At 40.9% G+C, this 19194-nt stretch overlaps 1 protein-coding gene across 12 annotated transcripts in view; it reads left to right on the top strand.

The window, feature by feature from the left end:
- The window catches only part of nek1 (NIMA-related kinase 1), a 135955-nt gene that overhangs the window by 78538 nt on the left and 38223 nt on the right, over window positions 1–19194 (top strand). For 6 of the 12 annotated variants that reach the window (XM_061825657.1, XM_061825663.1, XM_061825664.1 and 3 more), the window contains 5 exons: window positions 3208–3353; window positions 3513–3916; window positions 4065–4198; window positions 4297–4429; window positions 4518–4701. In XM_061825657.1, coding sequence (XP_061681641.1) covers window positions 3208–3353; window positions 3513–3916; window positions 4065–4198; window positions 4297–4429; window positions 4518–4612 — 912 coding nt within the window. In that variant the 3' untranslated portion in view covers window positions 4613–4701. Of the gene's footprint in view, window positions 1–3207; window positions 3354–3512; window positions 3917–4064; window positions 4199–4296; window positions 4430–4517; window positions 4702–5410; window positions 5874–5911; window positions 7448–8226; window positions 8290–9912; window positions 10282–19194 lie in introns of those variants that run through there. The other 6 variants (XM_061825661.1, XM_061825659.1, XM_061825660.1 and 3 more) reach the window with 5 other exon arrangements.

Genomic DNA, 19194 nt, shown 5'->3' with positions numbered 1-19194 from the left:
AAACTTTGCCACAAGCCACCTGGGAGACAAACCAAACATGTGGCAGAAGGTGCTCTGGTCAGATGAAACCAAAATCCAACTTGCACACCACAATGCAAAACAATGTTTGGCGTAAAAGTAACATAGCTCATCACCCTGAACACACCATCTCCACTGTCAAACATGGTGGTGGTCGCCTCATTGTTTGGGCCTGCTTTTATTCAGCAGAAACAGGGAAGATGAATGGAGCCAAATACAGTACGATTCTGGAAGAAAACCTGTTGGAGTTTCCAAAAGACCTGAGACTGGAATGGAGATACTGTATATCTTCCAACAGGACAATGATCCAAGTCAAAGTCCAGACCTGAATCCCATCAAGAATCTGTGGGGAGAGCTGAAGACTGCTGTTCACAAACGCTCTCCATCCAACCTCACTGAGCTCGAGCTGTTTTGCAAGGAAGAATGGAAAAGAATTTCAGTCTATCGATGTAACTGATAGAGACATACCTCAAGCGACTTGCAGCTGTAATTGCAGCAAAAGGTGGCGCTACAAAGTATTAATGCAAGGGCGCCGAATAATATTGCACACCCACTTTTCAGGTTTTTATTTGTTAAAAACGTTTAAAATATCCAATAAATTTTGTTCCACTTCACGATTGTGTCCCACCTGTTGATTCTTGACAAAAAAAATACATTTTATATCTTTGTTTGAAGCCCGAAATGTGGCAAAAGGTTAAAAATTCAAGGGGGCTGAATACTTTCACAAGGCACTGTCTACACACTTATGTTTTTGTACTGAGGTTGACTTGCTGGAATTCAGAAAAATCTATGAAAAAATGCTTGTATGGTGTTTTTAGAACGTATCCCTCACTTCATTAATGTATGTTTTGAATGTAAAGAGGGTAAAATGTGGGTCAGAAAAGTTTCAGTACATCAAAGGATATACAGTAGACGAGGGGTACTCAGAGGAAATAGGGACTGAGCCCAACTACGAATAATGAAAATCTATGTGCATTGAAAAAAAGCCTTTTAAGCCATTCTTGAATAAGCAGGACAAAACTGCAAGTCGGGTTTTCCCAATCCGATCTTTAAGATTGGAAATTGGTCCAATGTCAATAAAAGAAAAATTTCATAGTGGGTTGGAGCTAAAATATCCAATTTTCCCACTTATACAAGCGGTCCATTCCTTTCTCCACTCCAGCACTTCTATTCAGCAGTGCCAGGATCGCATGATAGCAACAGGTTGCTGAAGTGCTACCATAGTAACAAGAAGTATGAGTGAATGCTGTTTGCTTAAAATGGAATTTAACACTCCAGTTGTAGTTCCAGTTGTAGTTCACTGTAAAACTAAACACAAAAGAATTATACCTATTGAATATTTAGTTACATCACAGTAAAAAATCAGGATTGAACTCACGGCACAAAATAATGAATATTGGTCCTCAAACGCTGTAGGCTCTAGCTTTCCTGCGACCCTAGTGAGGATAAGCAATACGGAAAATGTAGAAATAAAGTTTTGTACTTTAATCATTTATATTTATCAATGATTGAGATTATTTTTCATGGTTTTCTAGATTACAGTATTTAATTTTTAATTTAATTTTCCCAGTTAATTGGGACCAGAACCACCTGCGAAAAATGAAAAACTGCAAAGTACCAGGATGTGTTTGTGGTCTCAGAAGATTTAAAACTAACAGTATTTCTACTTTGCATATTTGAGACAAAAAGAGGTAGTTAAATCTTTTTTAGTTATAATTATAAAACCTTATAAATATAATATATATAGTATTATAAATTTATAATATATAAATTATAAATCACTTACTGTATAATATTATTGTATAGTTACTATTTATCACTCGGAGACTTCTGCTGGAGCCGCCATGTGGGTACCAGAAGTTTTGATCATTTGATTTCCCATCATGATGATATGATGGTGAACAACGGCATGTCTTTTATCAGTTTGACTATATTGTCTTTATGCGAAGTTGGAAAATGTTGATTGGCAACATCGAGTACGAATGGTTTGGCATACTCCCCATGTGTGAATTTAAACACACAGCAGAACCCTCCCTCTCCAGAAAGGCTGTCCATTCTTGTTGAAAAGTTCTATAAGGGTTCTTTTTTTTCTTTGAGCAACCTTTGTCAAAAGTTTCCATAATTATTGTTACACACAATCAGCGTTCGACCATTCTGCGCCTGTAGTTGGTTAGCGAGTCAGACTCCGCGTCATTCCCGTCCAAAAATCCATCCAAATATTCACCAGTATATACAGCCACAGGTTCAAATCTATGGATGTATTCCTCAGTCTTCCTGATCAACCGATGCTGCTATTTCTTCAGCAGATGAGGATAAATCCAAGAAATCATCGCTGTCTGTGATTGTGTTTGCGCAGTGGAGGCGCACATGAGACGTCACGTCCAGTTTTTTAAGTCACGTGGCTCGCCAAAATGGCGGCACCCATGAAAATTCGTAATTGCTGATAAAAACACCATGAAATGAAATTTTCAAGGTACTGTGCATATGACATGACCTATCTGATTATGGCTTTTCATTGTTCAGCAGACTATTCCTTTAAGTATGGATGATTTTTGCTGATATGGAATTGGAACAAAATCAATATCGGTCAAATTAAAGGGTGCAATATTGGTATCAGATCAGAAGTGAAAAAGTTGGATGTAAATCTGCAGAGGCCAAACAGTGAGTATGGGGGTCCACTTTTCAAATGCAAAATATGAGTTATATCCTTCAATATGGGCCAGACTACTAGAACGTCTACAAAGAGGTCCTGCTGCATTTGCATTGTTCAGTGTGTGAGAAGAGGCGTGAGTTCTGCCCGGATAACTTGTGGTTACTTCACCATGACAACACACCCGACCTGGCTCTGTGTCATCAAGGGTACCCATTTTGAAGAGGTGGACAATATCAATAGCCGTGAAGGTTCCCAGAATAAGCTTTACAGAAGTGTATTATTGCTTGTCAGAGAAGGCTGGGAATGTGCATTTGATGTCAGGGCATTACATTGAGGAGGAAAACCTGTAGTTTGAATTTTAAATGTATTTTCTGACATAAGTCTTGGAACCATTCTGACCCACTTAGTATGTGCTGCACATCACTCTTATACACAGAATTTTATTTTGTTGGAAGTGGTTATCTATCACACTTACTTTGTATTGGTCTTTTTCATATTACTGTGTATGTGTGTAATCATTTCCATTGTACTGTCAGATGTTGCGGACATGCTCCCTTCCAGACCTCAGTCAAGTCTTCAGCTCTGAGGACTTTGTCATTACTACTGAAGACAATACAACTCGAGACGGGAACCTGAAGAATGAGGACCTGAACAAACCTGATGAGCAGTCAGAGACAGAGGAGTAAAACAGCCATCCTCATAAATGAAAGCATGCTTTTGCCACATATAAGATCCAATGTACCAGTCAGAATTCATCAATTTATGATGGAATTTTGCACCAGAATTCCTTAGAGCCAGGTGGTCTCATAGTGTGTATGTTGGAATATGCCTTGCTTTTTAGTGCATATGAGGATGAAGACCTGCGGGAGATCAGAGCATCCATGGAGCGACTGCTGCAAGAAGAAAGTGACCTAATGCAGAACATAACACATTATGGAAGAGGCGACTTTAAAGGAAATTCTACAGTTGGAGATGAAAAAGACCTTTTCAACAGGCTCATAGGAAAACTTGAGCAAGACAACAATCAAATGGTTGAAGGTGGTGGTGGTGATGATGATAATGATGATGATGTTGACGATGATGGTGATGATGATGATGATGATGATGACAACGAGGCGGATGAAGAGGATGCAGAATGCTTGAATGGGAGTCCGAGTGATGAGGAAGCAAGAGAGCCACTCAGCAATGGTGTGGAAGAAGAGAGCCACGTGAATAAAAGTCATTTTAATGAAGAATGGCATTCAGGTAAGAGGACATTTTACAAGAAATTATCGGAACTTAACGAGGAAAAATAGAATTGATAATGGATGAATAAGGTTGCTGTCACTATTTTAACCTGGTGGTGATGATTAATCTTGCTTAAATTATACAATGTGTGACAATTCTCGTATAGATAACACAGAGGAGGACCAGGAGGGAGAGACAGAGCTTTATGATAGCATTTACAGTCGTTTGGAGGAGCATCGCTTTAATTTGGAGCAGCAGATGGGCTTTGAAAAGTTCCTTGAGGCCTACAATAAAATTAAAGTCTGAAATCCTTCTTCCTTTAAACATTAATCCCATCCAATTAGCCTGTATTTACTTGCAAGTAATGAAACACATGTGCTTCTTATTTGACATCTCAGGCAATACGTGATGATGAAGATGATAATATTGACCTTGGCTCCAGTTTGGCATTAAGCATTTTGGGAACAGAGCACCAGCATCTATATCCCAACATCCTTCATCTTGTGATGGCAGATAGTGCATACCAAGAAGGTCAGTGAGAGTTAACTTTTGAAATGATAATAATCATGCATTCATAATTATTGATAACAGTAATCTTGGATTGCATGGTCTTACACAGACCAAAATAATTCCATTCATACAGTGGTTTCGATGGCTGTTCACCACCTCTCACCCAGAGTCTGCTGGGATAGGCTCCAGCACATCTGCAACTAGTGAGGAGAACTGCCACAGAAAATTGATGGATGGATGTAAATGAGTGAAACCACAATATTATGAACAAATAAAATACAAAATATACATGACACACGTTATTGCTCGTTAACTCATTACTAATTTTTCTTCCATAACAACACAGAAATTTTTAGTATTATAGGTGTTTTTTTTTTCATGTGTCTTTCTAATTTCATTGGTTTCTTTTGTCAAAACAAACCACTCCAGGGATTTTTTTTCCTGTTCAGAAAAAAAAAAAACAAAGTGGAACATCACATTGTCATTTAAAAGATGAATTACTTTGTTGGCAAATTTGTGGCACATATTTTTGATATCGATTGTTTTTCCCCTGTTTTTAGTGCCTCGCTCATGCTATCACCAGCACATTCTCTCATTTTTGGTCAATGTGATAAAATGCAAAATAATAGCTAAGATAAAGTGATTACCCTTTGCATTGCATAACACACAGTCAGTGATGGTTGCACAACACGAGAAGCGCAGCACAGATCTTTCCACTCACCGAAGACAAAACAAAGCACATTACTTTGCATATTTCAAACACAGGGTGACTAAATTTGCTTTACATGATTAAAAACATAGAAACTACTTATACACATGCAAAACGGTAAGAAATATTTCTTAACATAATTTTAAGGATTATTGCTTTTCTTCTAAGACATGTTGAGTGTTTTGGCCTTTGTTGACTTGTTGAGAAAAAGTACCCCACTGGCCCATTGTTGACCCCAATGCAAAACTCAATTCTACTAGCCTAAATGCCGAAATTTTGGCCCTCACGGGTAGGGTGAAGACTATTGTTAATGTTGGAGTCCAGTCCACACCACTCAAAGAGCTTCCTCTCATCCCCCCTCACCTGAAACCACCATTCACAAAGATCCGAAAAGCCCCTCCTCCACGCATGTAGAATCTTATCTGTGAATCAGAATGTCTGCAGGGTCTTTTCCAGAATAACTGAGACCCTGTCTTTCCTCGAGCAGGTGCGTCTTCTTATCTCTTGTTTTTCTAATTACGGTCCTGATATATTGCCACACATGCGGTCTGGTGCTTGCCAGGTCACTTTCATGTCACGTTCCCGCAACTCCATGTCCTTATCTTTGATGCTCTGTGTACTGAACCTGCCCTGTCGGTAATCCTGCCTCTCCGCCTAGTGATTCTGACACTACTGCATGTTTGGACTGCCTGCCTGTTGTACTGATCTTAGACTGAAAAAATATGCTCCCCGAACTGTATCTGGTCTCGTGAGTCGTGCATTTTAGGTTCAGCCTCGTGTTCTGGTCCTGACAGAATGAACTGGCCGTTGTGAGGCGCTGCAAAAGAACCTGGGAGCAAGCCCGACAGATGCTATCGCACAAGGGGTGCTCCTATAAGGCTGCGGTGGACCATAAGAGGGTGCCAGCACCAGTTTACAGGGTGGGTCAGCGAGTCTGGTTGTCACCTAAAGCCTTTCCACTCTGAGTGGAATTGCGGAAGCTCACTCCCAGGTTCGTCATTCCATTCCCGATTACCAAGGTCATCAATCCAGTCACCATGAGATTGAGACTTCCAAAGTGGATACGGGTCCACCCGACCTTTTATGTTAGCCTTCTCAAGTCTGCTCAGATGTCTTCATTGGTTCCGGCCCACAAGGAGGTTCGATCAGGGCCGCAGGATAGTTTAAAAGTGAAAAAATCCATAAAAGACACTGACTAAATATTTTTAATAAAATGCAATTTGTGGATTATCCGCATACTGTTTTGATCTGAGTAAAAGACAACATTGTTTTGATCAGAGAAGAAGACAACAGCGTGCACTTGTACAAGCCAAAAGATGCCAAGTATCAGGAACAAAAACAAGTCCAGACTAAACCAAGTTTCTTTCAGCTTGTCCCGTTAGGGGTCGCCACACCGTGTCATCTCAGATGAACGCTCATATTTGTTTGGCAGTTTTTACGCTGGATGCCCTTCTTGACTAACGCCTTGAAAATGCTGCCTTAGATACTGTTTGCATTGGAAAAAATACAGCTCTGTGAAGATGAATCCTTACTGTGACAATTTAAAAAAAAGTTATCTGCGTCGTCGTGGTCATGCCTTTCCTTGACCTGGTGCGCACCTGCTCCAACAAGCAGATGTGTTCACCTCCCTCTTGTTTCTCTTGTTTCACTTTCTTGTTTCGGTCCTGATATATTGCCACACATGGTCCTTGCCAGATCGTTGTACTTTCTTTCATGTCACATTTCCATTTCCTTGTCCATGATGCTCTGTGTATCAAACTCTGCCTTGTTCATGATCCTGCGTCTCCGCCTAGTGATTCTGACACGTGCTTGTTTGGACTGCCTGCCTGTGTACTGACCTTGGACTGAATAAATACGCTCACCGAACTGTACCTGGTCTCGTGAGTCATGCATTTAGGGTTCAGCCTCGTTTTCTGGTCATGACAGACCCCTATGGAGATCAGCTATTTTTCATCCCTGTAATTACAAGGAACAGAAAGTTAAGTGCCACAAACGGTGAATCCTAAGATAGTTGATTAACTCTTGGTGAATTTCACCAAGAAAATCTCAAATGTCATGTATACTGTTGCTCCTGGTAAAACTAGGACTATCTTGAGACAACATAGAAAAACGGAGTGGAACACAATGATGGTCAAGAGCTTGAAATCAAAGTGTAGGAAAGCGACTACGATTGACTGACCTCTACAGACAAAGGCTTTGTTATTTTAACCAAGCATTAGTCAGGGCTAGACAACAACACTTTTCTGAAATAATCAGTAAGTACTTTAACAATACTCGTACTCTGTTTGCGGTGCTTGACAAGTTCACAAACCCTGCCCCCGGATCAGATAGCTCTAGAACTCGTAACAGCTTATAAATGCAATGAGTTTGGTTGTTATTTTAGTGGAAATAATACATTCCATCAGATTAAAATATCAGCGTAAATCAGCAAAATAATACTACATCTAAAGCCACCTAAGGGAAAACTCTTACCATGTCAGAATTTGATACACTTGACTAAAAAAAAAAACTGGCGAAAATAGATCACCAGCTGAAACCACCAATGAGCTGTCTTGATTCAATACCATCTGACTTTTTAAAAATTATTGTAAACTCAGTGCTAACTGATTTGCAGAAAACAAGCCAAAAGAAAAAGGACAGGAAGAAGAATGAATTGCTCACGTCAGTCTGGCAAGCTTCCTCAAGCTCTTAAAGCCTCTTCTGAAAAACTGAGTGCTGTAAACATCCATTTTATCAAAGTATGAACTAGGGGTCTACAACTCAGAATGCCAAAAGAGCCATGTTGGACCAAAAATACAAAAATAAATCTTGTCTTGAGATGTAAAAAAATAAATAAAAGCCTTACATAAGCCTTATGATGAAGGGAACATGCGCTGTATATCTATATCAGCCCACTGTCGAAATGATATAATGAACATTCACGATTCAATGTTTATTTTTCCTGCAACGCTTCCTGGAGAGAATGACACCACGTGACAACTGTAGATGCTGTTTTAAATTTAACTCACATTATTGATATGTTTTGTTGCATTGATAAAATTGTGAAAATATAATAAATAACACGTTTTTTTTTAATTAAAAACACTAAAAATGCTACCTGTAATTTCAGACCTCCCCATGGGAATAAATGCAGCATGCAATTAAAAAAATAAAGCCACAGCCTTTTGAAAAGGTAAAGTATATGAAATTCAAATACAGTAATTTAAGTTTGATTTCTGTGCATCATCTCTGTTAGTTTTCGGCGAATGTTAAGTGAGTATCAGGTAAAATGCAGTATTTTCTATTTTGTCACCCACATGACAACGCAGCCATCCTCAGACCTGAGCAAGAAAGCAATAATACCCCACAATGTCAAACCAAATATGTACTGACAAAAGAAAGAATCCACCTAATAGGCAGACACTTTGTTGCTAAATATGTGCCTATGACAAATTAGGTATTCTTACTTGTTTGCATTATTTGCCTTAAGGATGCTAGTGGAAAAGTCCAGAGAAGGTCAGAATGCGCTACATTGTGTCTTTGTGGATCTAGAGAAAGCCGCTAACAGAGTAACAAGAGAGGAACTGTGGTACTGCATGCATAAGTCTGGTGGAGGAATATGTGACAAAAGACTTTAAGGTGGAAGCTGGGACTGCATCAGGGATTAGCTCTGAGCCGCTTCCTGTTTGCTGTGGAAAGATGAAATTAGACTGGAATCTCCTTGGACCATGATGTTCACAGATAACATTATGATTTGTAGTGAAATCAGGGAGGAGGTAGAGGAACAATAAGAAAGAAGGAGGGATGCACTGGAAAGGAGTGGAATATAGATTTGCCAAAGTAAAACAAAATATATGTGCATGAATGAGAGGGGTGGAGAGGGTAGGTAGACTGAGACTCCAGGGAGAAGAGATAGCAAGGGTGGACGACTTCAAATACTTAGTGTCAACAATCCAGAGCAATGGTGAGTGCGGTAAAGTGAAGAAATGAGTCCAAGCAGGTTGGAACAGCTGGCAGAAGGTGACTGGTGTGTTATGCGACAGAAGAGTCTCTGCTAGGATGAAGGGCAAAGTTTACAAAACAGTGGTGAGGCCGGCCATGATGTACGGATTAGAGACGGTGGCACTGAAGAAACAACAGGAAGCAGATTTGGAGGTGGCAGAAATGAAGATGTTGAGGTTTTCTCTCGGAGTGACCGGGTTGGATAAGATTAGAAAAGAGCTCATAATAGGCAAAGTTGGATGTTTTAGAGACAAGGTTCAAGAGAGTAGACTTTGATGTTTTGGACATGTTCAGGGGCAAGAGCGTGACTATATTGGTAGGAGGGTGCTGCCAGAGAAGAGAGCAAGACGAAATGGAAACGTAAAAAGTTGACACTCTGTGGTGACCCCTAACAAGACAAGTCAAAAAGAAAAGAAGATCCATTTAATGTGACTTCTGTTTTCAGACATCACTGCAACACTTCTCAAAATCAGGCATGGAAAATGTCAACTTTAATCTTGACACATGACTGAAAGGTCTTGTCTGTGACGTGATTGCAGTAAAGTATTTGGATGTAGTTAATTTTTGTTTGTTTGTGTTTGTTAGTTATTTGTAAATACCTGGACTCAATATCTTTGAAAGCCAAAGATCAAGTCCAAAACATTGGTGTTCTGAGAGATTCTGACCTGACTTCCAAGTCATATCAAATCAACTCCTAAAAATGCCTTTTACCATCTGAAGAATGTATCTTGAGTGAACGCTTGGATGTGTCAAACAGACCAGGAGAAGCTCATTCATGCAAGGAGACTTGACTATTGTAATTGTCTTCTGACAGGACTCTCCAAAAAAGAGCACTAAACAGCTGCAGTTAACTCAGAATGCTCCAGCTCGGGTTCTGACCAGAACCAAGAGGTCAGAGCAAATAACTCCAACTGTAAAGGTTTTACCCTCTCTTCCAGTCACTTTTAGAATATATTTTAAAGTTCTGCTACTGGATTATAAATCACAAAATGGTTTAGGTTCTGAATAGATGAAATAAATGCTTATGGAATACAAACCTCTGTCATCGAGTGACACAGGTCAATTACTGTAGTGGTGCCCAGAGTCCAAAGCAAACTGGTAAGGCAGTATTCAGCTATTATGCTGCACACCAATGGAATAAATTACCAACAGAGGTCAACCCCAAGTGTGAATGTTTTTAAAACCAGGTTAAAAAATTTTTAATTCATGCTTTATAAAGTACAGTATATTTTAATTTGAATATTTCTTGCTCTATTATGCTGTTATTTATTTTCATTTTTTGTATTTAAATGATTTTAACCATGTAAAGCACATTGACTTACCTTGTGTATGTAATGTGCCATATGAATAAATTTGCTTTGCTGAATGAAGTTGTTCAGTCAAGTGTAGGTTTGCAAGAAAATCCTCTTTGGTACGGTGTCCTCCAGTGTATAATCAGAATCAGCTTTATTGGCCAAGTGTGTAAAAACAACAAATTTTTTTTCCAGTAGTTGGTGCTGCCCTGGAACAACATTCAGAACAAAGATCAACAAACCATTACATACATTTATGTTTTGGAAACTATTCCTTATAAAAATCACAGATGTACAAGATGTAAAGGCTTCTTCATTTGGAACAGGAAGGAGATACATTTTTCAACGTCCCACATTGTGTTAAGCTTGTACAGAGTGCCTTTACCCGTTCGCAGTTTCCATTATAGACCAGTGTAATGACAATTGTGCAAAGGGAGCAGTTTAAAGTGACGAATCGTGTGATAGTCTACAAAATATAATATTAATGCTGACTGGACCAGCAGGATGTGACTGTGTGTCCCAACAATGGCACAAGGAAGAAAATAGTAAGTTCGCGAATCATGAATTTAATTGCCAGAAGGAAAAAAATGTTCAAATGCCTGCTAGTTTTTACTTCCATAGATATGTAGCGCTTTCCCGACAGAAGGAGCTGGAAGAGCTGGTGGCGAGGATGTGGATTGTCAGGTTCACCAATCAGACATTCATTAAACAGGACAAAAAAGGAAGCAAAGACACCAGTTCAAGTCTCGCGAGGAGAGAGGAGAGGAACTGTCTCGTACAACTCACCACTGCACTCTCTGATTATCTTCTCTTCAGCACTTCTATTTATTTAGTTTTAAGACGCCGCTTATTTACATGGATGTTACAAAAAGGAGACAACAAGCAAAACAGTTTGAAACAAGGTGTACATGTTTGTTCATGTGCGTGTGCATGTGTGGAAGATGGCTGAATAAATGTGTGGTCATCATTTCTTTAAAAGGCAGCAGTTCTAACAGTTCTGATGATTATATGTTTTTGTTCTTGCTATCTCCTGCTAGGAGGCTGTCACGTTATCTAGAGCAGAGCAAAGCATTTTTTTTTATTGGAAGCAGATGTATGATAATTATAATCACAATTATTCCTACATGGAGGGTCCGAAAGGATCCTGCCCACTCTGCACCTAATTCTCATTGCGTGCAAGTCTTGAATCGTGGGTAGTTAGAACTCCTTTCAGCAGTTTTGATTGTCCAAGGCAGTCGGAGCTTGTCATTTTTTTTTGGCGGCCCCAAACCAGACTGTGATGGAGGTACACAGCATTGATTGGATGACCGCTGTGTAGAGCAGCTCTTGTGACAGGCTGTGCTTCCTCAGGAGCCGCAAGAAGTACATTCTTTACTGGGCTTTTTTGAGTATGGAGTTGTTTGTCCCCAACTTCAGGTCATCTATGACTGTAACTCCCAAGAACTTGAAGGTCTCGACGGTTGACACTCGAGAGTTGGACAGCGTCAGGGGCAGCTGTGGTGAAGGATGCCTCCTGAAGTCCACAATCATCTCCACAGTCTTAAGACTGTTCAACACCAGGTTGTGTTGACCACACCAAAGCTCCAATCTCACCACTTCCTGTCGATACACAGACTTGTTGCCGTCTTTGATGAGCCCTGGTGTCATCTGTGAAGTTTAGGAGTTTGACAGTCAGATGCCTCAAGGCGCTGTTTGTGTAGCGCGAGAAGAGCAGAGGCGACTTGGGGTGTCCCGGTGCTGATTGTGCGCGTGGATGAGGTGGTGTCCCCCAGCCTCACCTACTTTGTCCTGCCCGTCAGGAAGTTGTAGATCCACTGAGAGGTGGGAGGTGAGATGCTGAGATGGAGAAGTTTGGAGGTTCAGGGATGATAGTTTTAAATGCAAATCTGAAGTCCACAAACAGTATCACCGGATAGGTATCCTTTATGTCAAGATGTTCAAGGATGAAGTTCAGACCAATGTTAATGGCATCATCCGCAGACCAATTACAGTAGCTCAATAGGCAAACTGCAGTGGGTCCAGTTGGGGACTTGTGACGCTCTTGAAGTGGTTCAGCACAAGGCATTCAAAGGACTTCATGACCACAGATATCGAGGCAACAGGCCTGTCGTCATTCAGACCTTACACTGCTGCTTTTTGGGAACTGGTGTGATGGTTGAAGCCAGGAGCAAGTTGGTCTGTGCAGACTTTGAGGCAGGATGGGGACACGAGGTCTGGGCCCGGTGCTTTGTTGATCTTTTGTTGTTTGAAGCTTTGCCTCACGTCCCTTTCATGGATGTTAAACGGTAGAGTGGTCGGTTGTGCAACTTGGTGGGTGTGCGGTGTGAAAGTGTCCTTTTCCAATCTGCAGTAAAAGCTATTGAAGTCATTGGCTAGCCCGCTCTTATTTTTTACTCGGGGTCGAACGTCGCTTGTAATTAGTGAATGATTGTAATCTGTGTCAAACTGATTTGGAGTCATTAGCATCGAGGTGTTTTTCCACTTTAACTGCATAGTCCCTCATTGCAATGATAGTTTATTTAGTCAGTTGGTTTCTCGTGTGATTATAGAGGCCCCTATTTGGGTGAATCTGGTCCCCCGACATCTTTCAAAATCAAACTTTTTTTCTAGAGGTGAGGTTCATCATGTAAGAGCTGCGTTTCAAATTTGAACGAAATCGAAACATGCTTAGGGGTTCCTCATGGAGATCGAATTTTTTAGTTGGATTTTGGTAAAGAATAGTCGATCAGCAATGCGGGCATTTTCCGGAAAAAAATTTCTAAGCTATCGTTGAGCGGCATCAAGAACGTTAGGACATTCCCCAGAACATTCAGAAGCACTCATGAAATCCTTGAGCAGGTTGACCTCTCAGCCCTAGTTGGTGTTTACCTCTCAGTTAACGCGAAGTCATTGAATTGTCAACATGTCTGCTGCGAAACAGAAAGACTCTCAGTATTGTTTTGCTTGGGACCGTCCCAACCGCGGATGATGAAGCCATCAAGATTCTACTGTCATTCATTGCTGCAAAAGAGGAATTCCAAGGACGAGACTTCGTCAAGCCTATCAGGGAAGCCGCAAAATCTGTCGTTCAGGAAGTTGTGATTTTTTTTACCAGAAAGCGAGGATACCAACAGTTGCGGAAAACAAGATATCGGAGAAGGTTGAATCGTTATACACTGATATGCAAGAGCTGATGAAAATTCCGAAAGATCGACGATTGTCAGGAAGACCGCTTAAACGCATCGAATATTTCAAATCTGGGTTGGAGGAGATGTTTCCATTCTTGCCACGTGATGTCTTCAATCGTATTTTGAATGGAGAAGACCGCCTGTTCCTGAAAAACATGATGGAGACCAGGACGAACGTGATGGGAGGCATTGATTAAAACTTGGCCACAACCGAGAAGAAAGTCGCGGAGGGTATAAAAAAAAACACCATGCGCATTGAGAGAGAATGGCAACGACAGCTTGAGACAGAAGTGAATAAGGAACTGGTCGAAGACCCGGACGAGTCATCCGAAACACATCATGTGATGGCACTACATCTGCAGTAAACTTGAACCCGGTGCAGTCCTGCCGGTACCGGAAGGACGCGGCCGCCAACATTGCTGAGAGAATCCAGACGGACTGGGTTCCTCCCCGACCAGCAGCAATTCACTGTGATGGCAAACTAATCGAGACGTTACCTGATAAATACGCAAAGGATGATCGTCTTCCCGTGTTGATTTCGAGCGTGGGTGGGATCAAATTGCTCGGTGTTCCTGTCCTTCCTGTAAAGTCTTCGGAAACAGCTGGAGATCTTCTTTCTATAGCTACACTCGATCTAGCGGCGACATGGAACTGTAGTGGCAATATTTCAGCTATGGTATTTGATACCACCAGTGCTAATACGGGAAATCTCACAGCTGGCTGCATTTGCATCCAGAAAAACCTCGGGAAAGCTCTGTATTGGTGCGCCTGTCGAAGACATGTGGGTGAAATCTTACTCACAAAGGCTTGGGATGCTCTGGGTGTGGAAGTATCGAAAAGCAAAGACATGTCAGTGTTTACAAAATTCAGGGACAGTACTCTGAACTGGATTTGACTGCTGAGCTGACGAGAGACAGCAGTTCGGATCCTTTTATGCTGGAGCAGCGACATGTAATTGAACTTCTGACAACCATCAAGACAGGCACTGGTGACCCCAACTCTGCTGCTGTGAACTTGTTACCGCGAGGCGACTACCGAGAACTGCTAGACTTGGTTTTAGTTTACCTCGGAGAGGACAATACATCAAACATTGAGAAACCCGCTGCGACACACAAAGCTCGCTGGATGTCGAAATTTTTATATGCGATCAAAATTATTCTTTTAAGAAATTCTGTCGCCAATTTGAAGAATAGACTCTTATCAAAGTCTGTCATGGATAAAGTAGCAAGATTTGTGACTTTTGTGACACACATTTATGAGCCATGGTGGTTCATGTGTCCAATTATCTCTGAAGCGCCGATCAATGATTTGCAAATGGCTAAAAATTTGACAAAATTTGTAAATATTGATCCAGTGATAGCTAAAGCTGTTTTGAAGGGGTTCATGAATCACTACTGGTACTTTGTGCCAGAAATGATTCCGCTCAGTCTCTTCAGTGACAGTCTCGACAAGACAGAGAAACGTGAAATAGCGGAAAAAATTATCTCATTACCAAAGAAACCACATAACGAGAGTCGGCACGGGACTGGTTACGGGAAACCAATTTTCCCCCGTTTTGACCCTGAACATACAAAGTTCAAAGATTTGTGTTCATGCGATTCGTGGAAATTCTTTGAATTACTTGATATAGACTTCATATATAGGCTTCATGAAGATCCTGAACAATGGCAGTAAATAGAAAACTACCGAAAACATCAATCTGTCGTCCGAAACCTAAGGGTGACTAACGACAGCGCCGAGAGAGGTGTAAAACTAGCTGCCGAATTTCTAAAATCCGCTAAAATGGAAAAAAACTACCAAAATATTTTGCAAGTTGTGGAAAATGACAGGAAAGCTGTACCAAACCTACGGAAGAAAATGAAAACCAAAATTTAAAATTGGTATTTACATTTGTAGACTTTAGACAAACTGAGAAAAATGTAACATTTTACTATTGCAGCATTCTGTAGGTACATTTCAGGATGTTTGTTTTTAATGATGGATGTTCATTTGAATGAGTATTTTATGAATACATTTTAATCTTTCCTTTTGGCAATTTGTTATGAAATCACAGATGTTATTGCATGCAGTCCACTGATGCGAGTAGAAATGTAGGCTTTAATGTGTCAATTTGACTGATGCAATGTTGAGATTTCCATTGGCATGAGGAAACCCTAAACATTGAAATATTTCATCCGAGTTTCACCATTTTACTTTTAATAAAAAGCCTCACGCTCGAAAAAAAAAGTTCAGTTCAAAAGACTCAAGTTTTCAAAATCAAGGGGGACCAGATTCACCCTCCCCAATACGATATGCCGTCTCTTTAGCCTGGCAGAGTTGCCTAAGTCTCGATGAAAACCACGGCTTGTTGTTATTGAACGTGCGAAATGTTTTGGTTGGTACGCACATCTCACAGAAACTGACATACGTGGTAACAATATCTGCGAATTCATCAAGGCTGCACACTGAATTTTCAAATACACTCAAGTCTGTGCAGTCAAAGCAGCTTTGAAGTACTAATTTTGCCTCATTGGTCCACTTTTTAATTAATTTTACTAAAGGCTTTGGACACTTAAGTGCTTGCCTGTATGTACAGTGCAGAAAATAAGTATTTGAACACCCTGTTATATTGCAGGCTCTCCCACTTAGAAATCATGGAGGGGTCTGAAATTTTCATCGTAGGTGATTTTCCACTGTGAAAGAGATAGTCTAAAAAGAAAAATCCTGAAATCACAATGTACGATTTATTTGTGTGATACAGCTGCAAATAAGTATTTGAACGCCTGAGAAAACCAATGTTAATATTTGGTACAGTAGGCTGTTTGCAATTACAGAGGTCAATCGTTTCATGTAGTTGTTCACTAGGTTTGCTCACACTGCAGGAGGGACATTGAGTTTCAGCTCCCTCCAAAGATTTTCTATTGGGTGTAGGTCTGGAGACTGGCTAGACCACGCCAGAACCTTGATATGCTTCTTCTAGAGCCACTCCTTGGTTTTCCTGGCTGTGTGCTGCGGGTCATTGTCATGTTGAAAGACCCAGCCACAACCCATCTTCAATGCTCTGACTCAGGGAAAGAGGTTGTTCCCCAAAATCTCACAATACATGGCCGCGGTCATCCTCTCCTTAATACAGTGCAGTTGTCCTGTCCCATGTGCAGAAAAACACCCGCAAACCATGATGCTACCACCACCATGGTTCACAGTAAGAATGCTGTTCTTGGGTTGAACTCATCATTCGTTTTCCTCCAAACACGGTTAGTGGAATTCTGGCCAAAAAGTTCCATTTTGGTCTCATCTGACCACAAAACCTTCTCCCTAACCCTAACCCTAACCCTTGGAAATGGTGGTCCCAGCTCTTTTCAGGTCATTGACCAAGTCCTGTCATGTAGTCCTAGACTGATTCCTCACTTTTCTAAGGATCATTGAGACCCCACGAGGTGATATCTTGCATGGAGCTCCACTCCAATTGAGATTGATCGTCATGTTTAGCTTCTTCCATTTTCTAATGATTGCTCCAACAGTGGACCTTTTTTCACCGAGCTGCTTGGCAATTACTCTGTAGCCCTTTCCAGCCATGTGGAGTTGTACAATTTTGTCTCTGGTGTCTTTGAACAGCTCTTTGGTCTTGGCCATGTTACAAGTTTGAGTCTTACTGATTGTATGGGGTGGACAGGTGTCTTTATGCAGCTAACGACCTCACACAGGTGCATCTGATTCAGGATAATACATGGAGTGGAGGTGGACTTTTAAAGGCGGACTAACAGGTCTTTGAGGGTCAGAATTCTAGCTGATAGACGTGTTCAAATACTTATTTGCAGCGGTATCCCACAAATAAATCATTTTAAAAAACATACATTGTGATTTCTGGATTTTTCTTCTTCAATTATCTCTCTCATAGTGGACATGCACCTTCGATGAAAATTTCAGGCACCACCATGATTTCTAAGTGGGAGAACTTGGAATACAGCAGGGTGTTCAAATACTTATTTTCTTCACTTTAGGTATTAAGTAGAGCAAGCAGTGATCAGAGGAGCCAATGGGTGTACGGGGATTGCACGATATGCGTTTTTAATGGAAGTTTGACAGTGGTTTAGAGTTATTTGCCCTCGTCGGACATTTAACGTGCTGCTTATATTTAGGGAGTTGGTGGTTAAATTTAGCTGTGTTAAGATCTAGGATAATAAGCGGTGAATCTGGGTGTTTTTTTCTCAATCTTGTTTCTCTGCTCGGCGAGCGTTAGCAGTGCTGCGTTCATGCTAGCTTGAGGCAGAATGTAAACACCTACGAGAATGAAAGATGCAAACTCACATGACGAATAAAACTGTTTCCATTTCAAAAACATCGACTCTTAAAAGCGGGCTGCAATGTGTGCTGACCGGTGTCACGCCCGTGCACCATTTCTCATTGATCTCAAAGCATATTCCACCTCTTTTCTAATTCCGTGTAAGATCCGCGACGCGGTCCCCACAATCAAGGTGAAAGCCGGGAAGTGTGATGGCGGTGGCGGGGACCTATCCACAAACCCAATTTTTGGGTCCTATTTGAATATCCTGAGCAAAGTGGATTTAAATCGGAAAACTGCATGGGTATCTGCAATGATGCAGTGGCAGCCTTGGACCTAGTCCCTGTGTTGGATGATGCTGTGCGCATGGTGAACTTGTAAAATCACGACCCATGAAAACTCGCATATTTGTATCTTTATGTGAGGAATTGGGCGCGTAACATAAAGCCTGATTGTTTCATATGGATTTTGTCCCGTGGCAAAGTACTGGCCCATGTTTATGAAATGCTGGAGGAAATACGTTTTACTGACAAATGAGTGGGCCGATGAAGCAAAACTGCTTGCAACTGATGAGCAGTGTGCAAACCTGGCTGACTTTATCATCATTGTCGAGACTGTCATCTGAATGAACTGGACACATGAATGCAAGGCTGAAATTAAACCAACTTTCAACCAACCAAAATAAATGGATTCTGCTCAAATCTAGAATTCTGGAAACACCGAAAATGGAAATCTTCAAATGTGCATACTCACCATGCAATGGCAAAATGTCAACACAGCAGCACTATGTGAGATAATAGTGGAACACTTGAGATGTCATTTTATTTTTCCCTCAGCCTCTATTCCATCCCTTGAGTGGGTGTAGGACCCATACCGTTCACCATTGGTTGATGGAAACCATGTGACATTATCTGAATAAGAGAAACTAACTGAACTGAGACAATATGGTACTTGGAAGAAGAGATTATGAGTGAAACAGGCGACAAATGATCGCATTGATTAATTAATACACGTCCTTACAAATTTTAGTGTTTCATTAAATACACTGTGCAACTCCCATTCAGTCACTCAGGACAAGTTGCGCTTTTTCACAGGCCTATATTAGCACGTTAACAAGCTTATATGCCGACATGCCAAGATGCTTTGATGCCAAAATGTCAAAGGTTCCAAAGATGGTATAAGAACTATATACAAAAGAAAACAGATACACAAACTCACATTGCACAAATAAATGACAAAACACAAACACATCTCATTGACCTTCTGACTGAATTGAGTTAATTCTTGCTTCTCTTGCTCTAACTCCATCGAATCCTTGCCGCTGCGGTACTGTAGTGTAAAGGAAGCGCCTCATAATAATAATAAGAAACTTGTTC

Source organism: Syngnathoides biaculeatus, chromosome 7, assembly GCF_019802595.1.
Source record: "Syngnathoides biaculeatus isolate LvHL_M chromosome 7, ASM1980259v1, whole genome shotgun sequence".
Taxonomy (NCBI): domain Eukaryota; kingdom Metazoa; phylum Chordata; class Actinopteri; order Syngnathiformes; family Syngnathidae; genus Syngnathoides; species Syngnathoides biaculeatus.
This window is presented reverse-complemented; position numbering and strand designations above follow the sequence as displayed.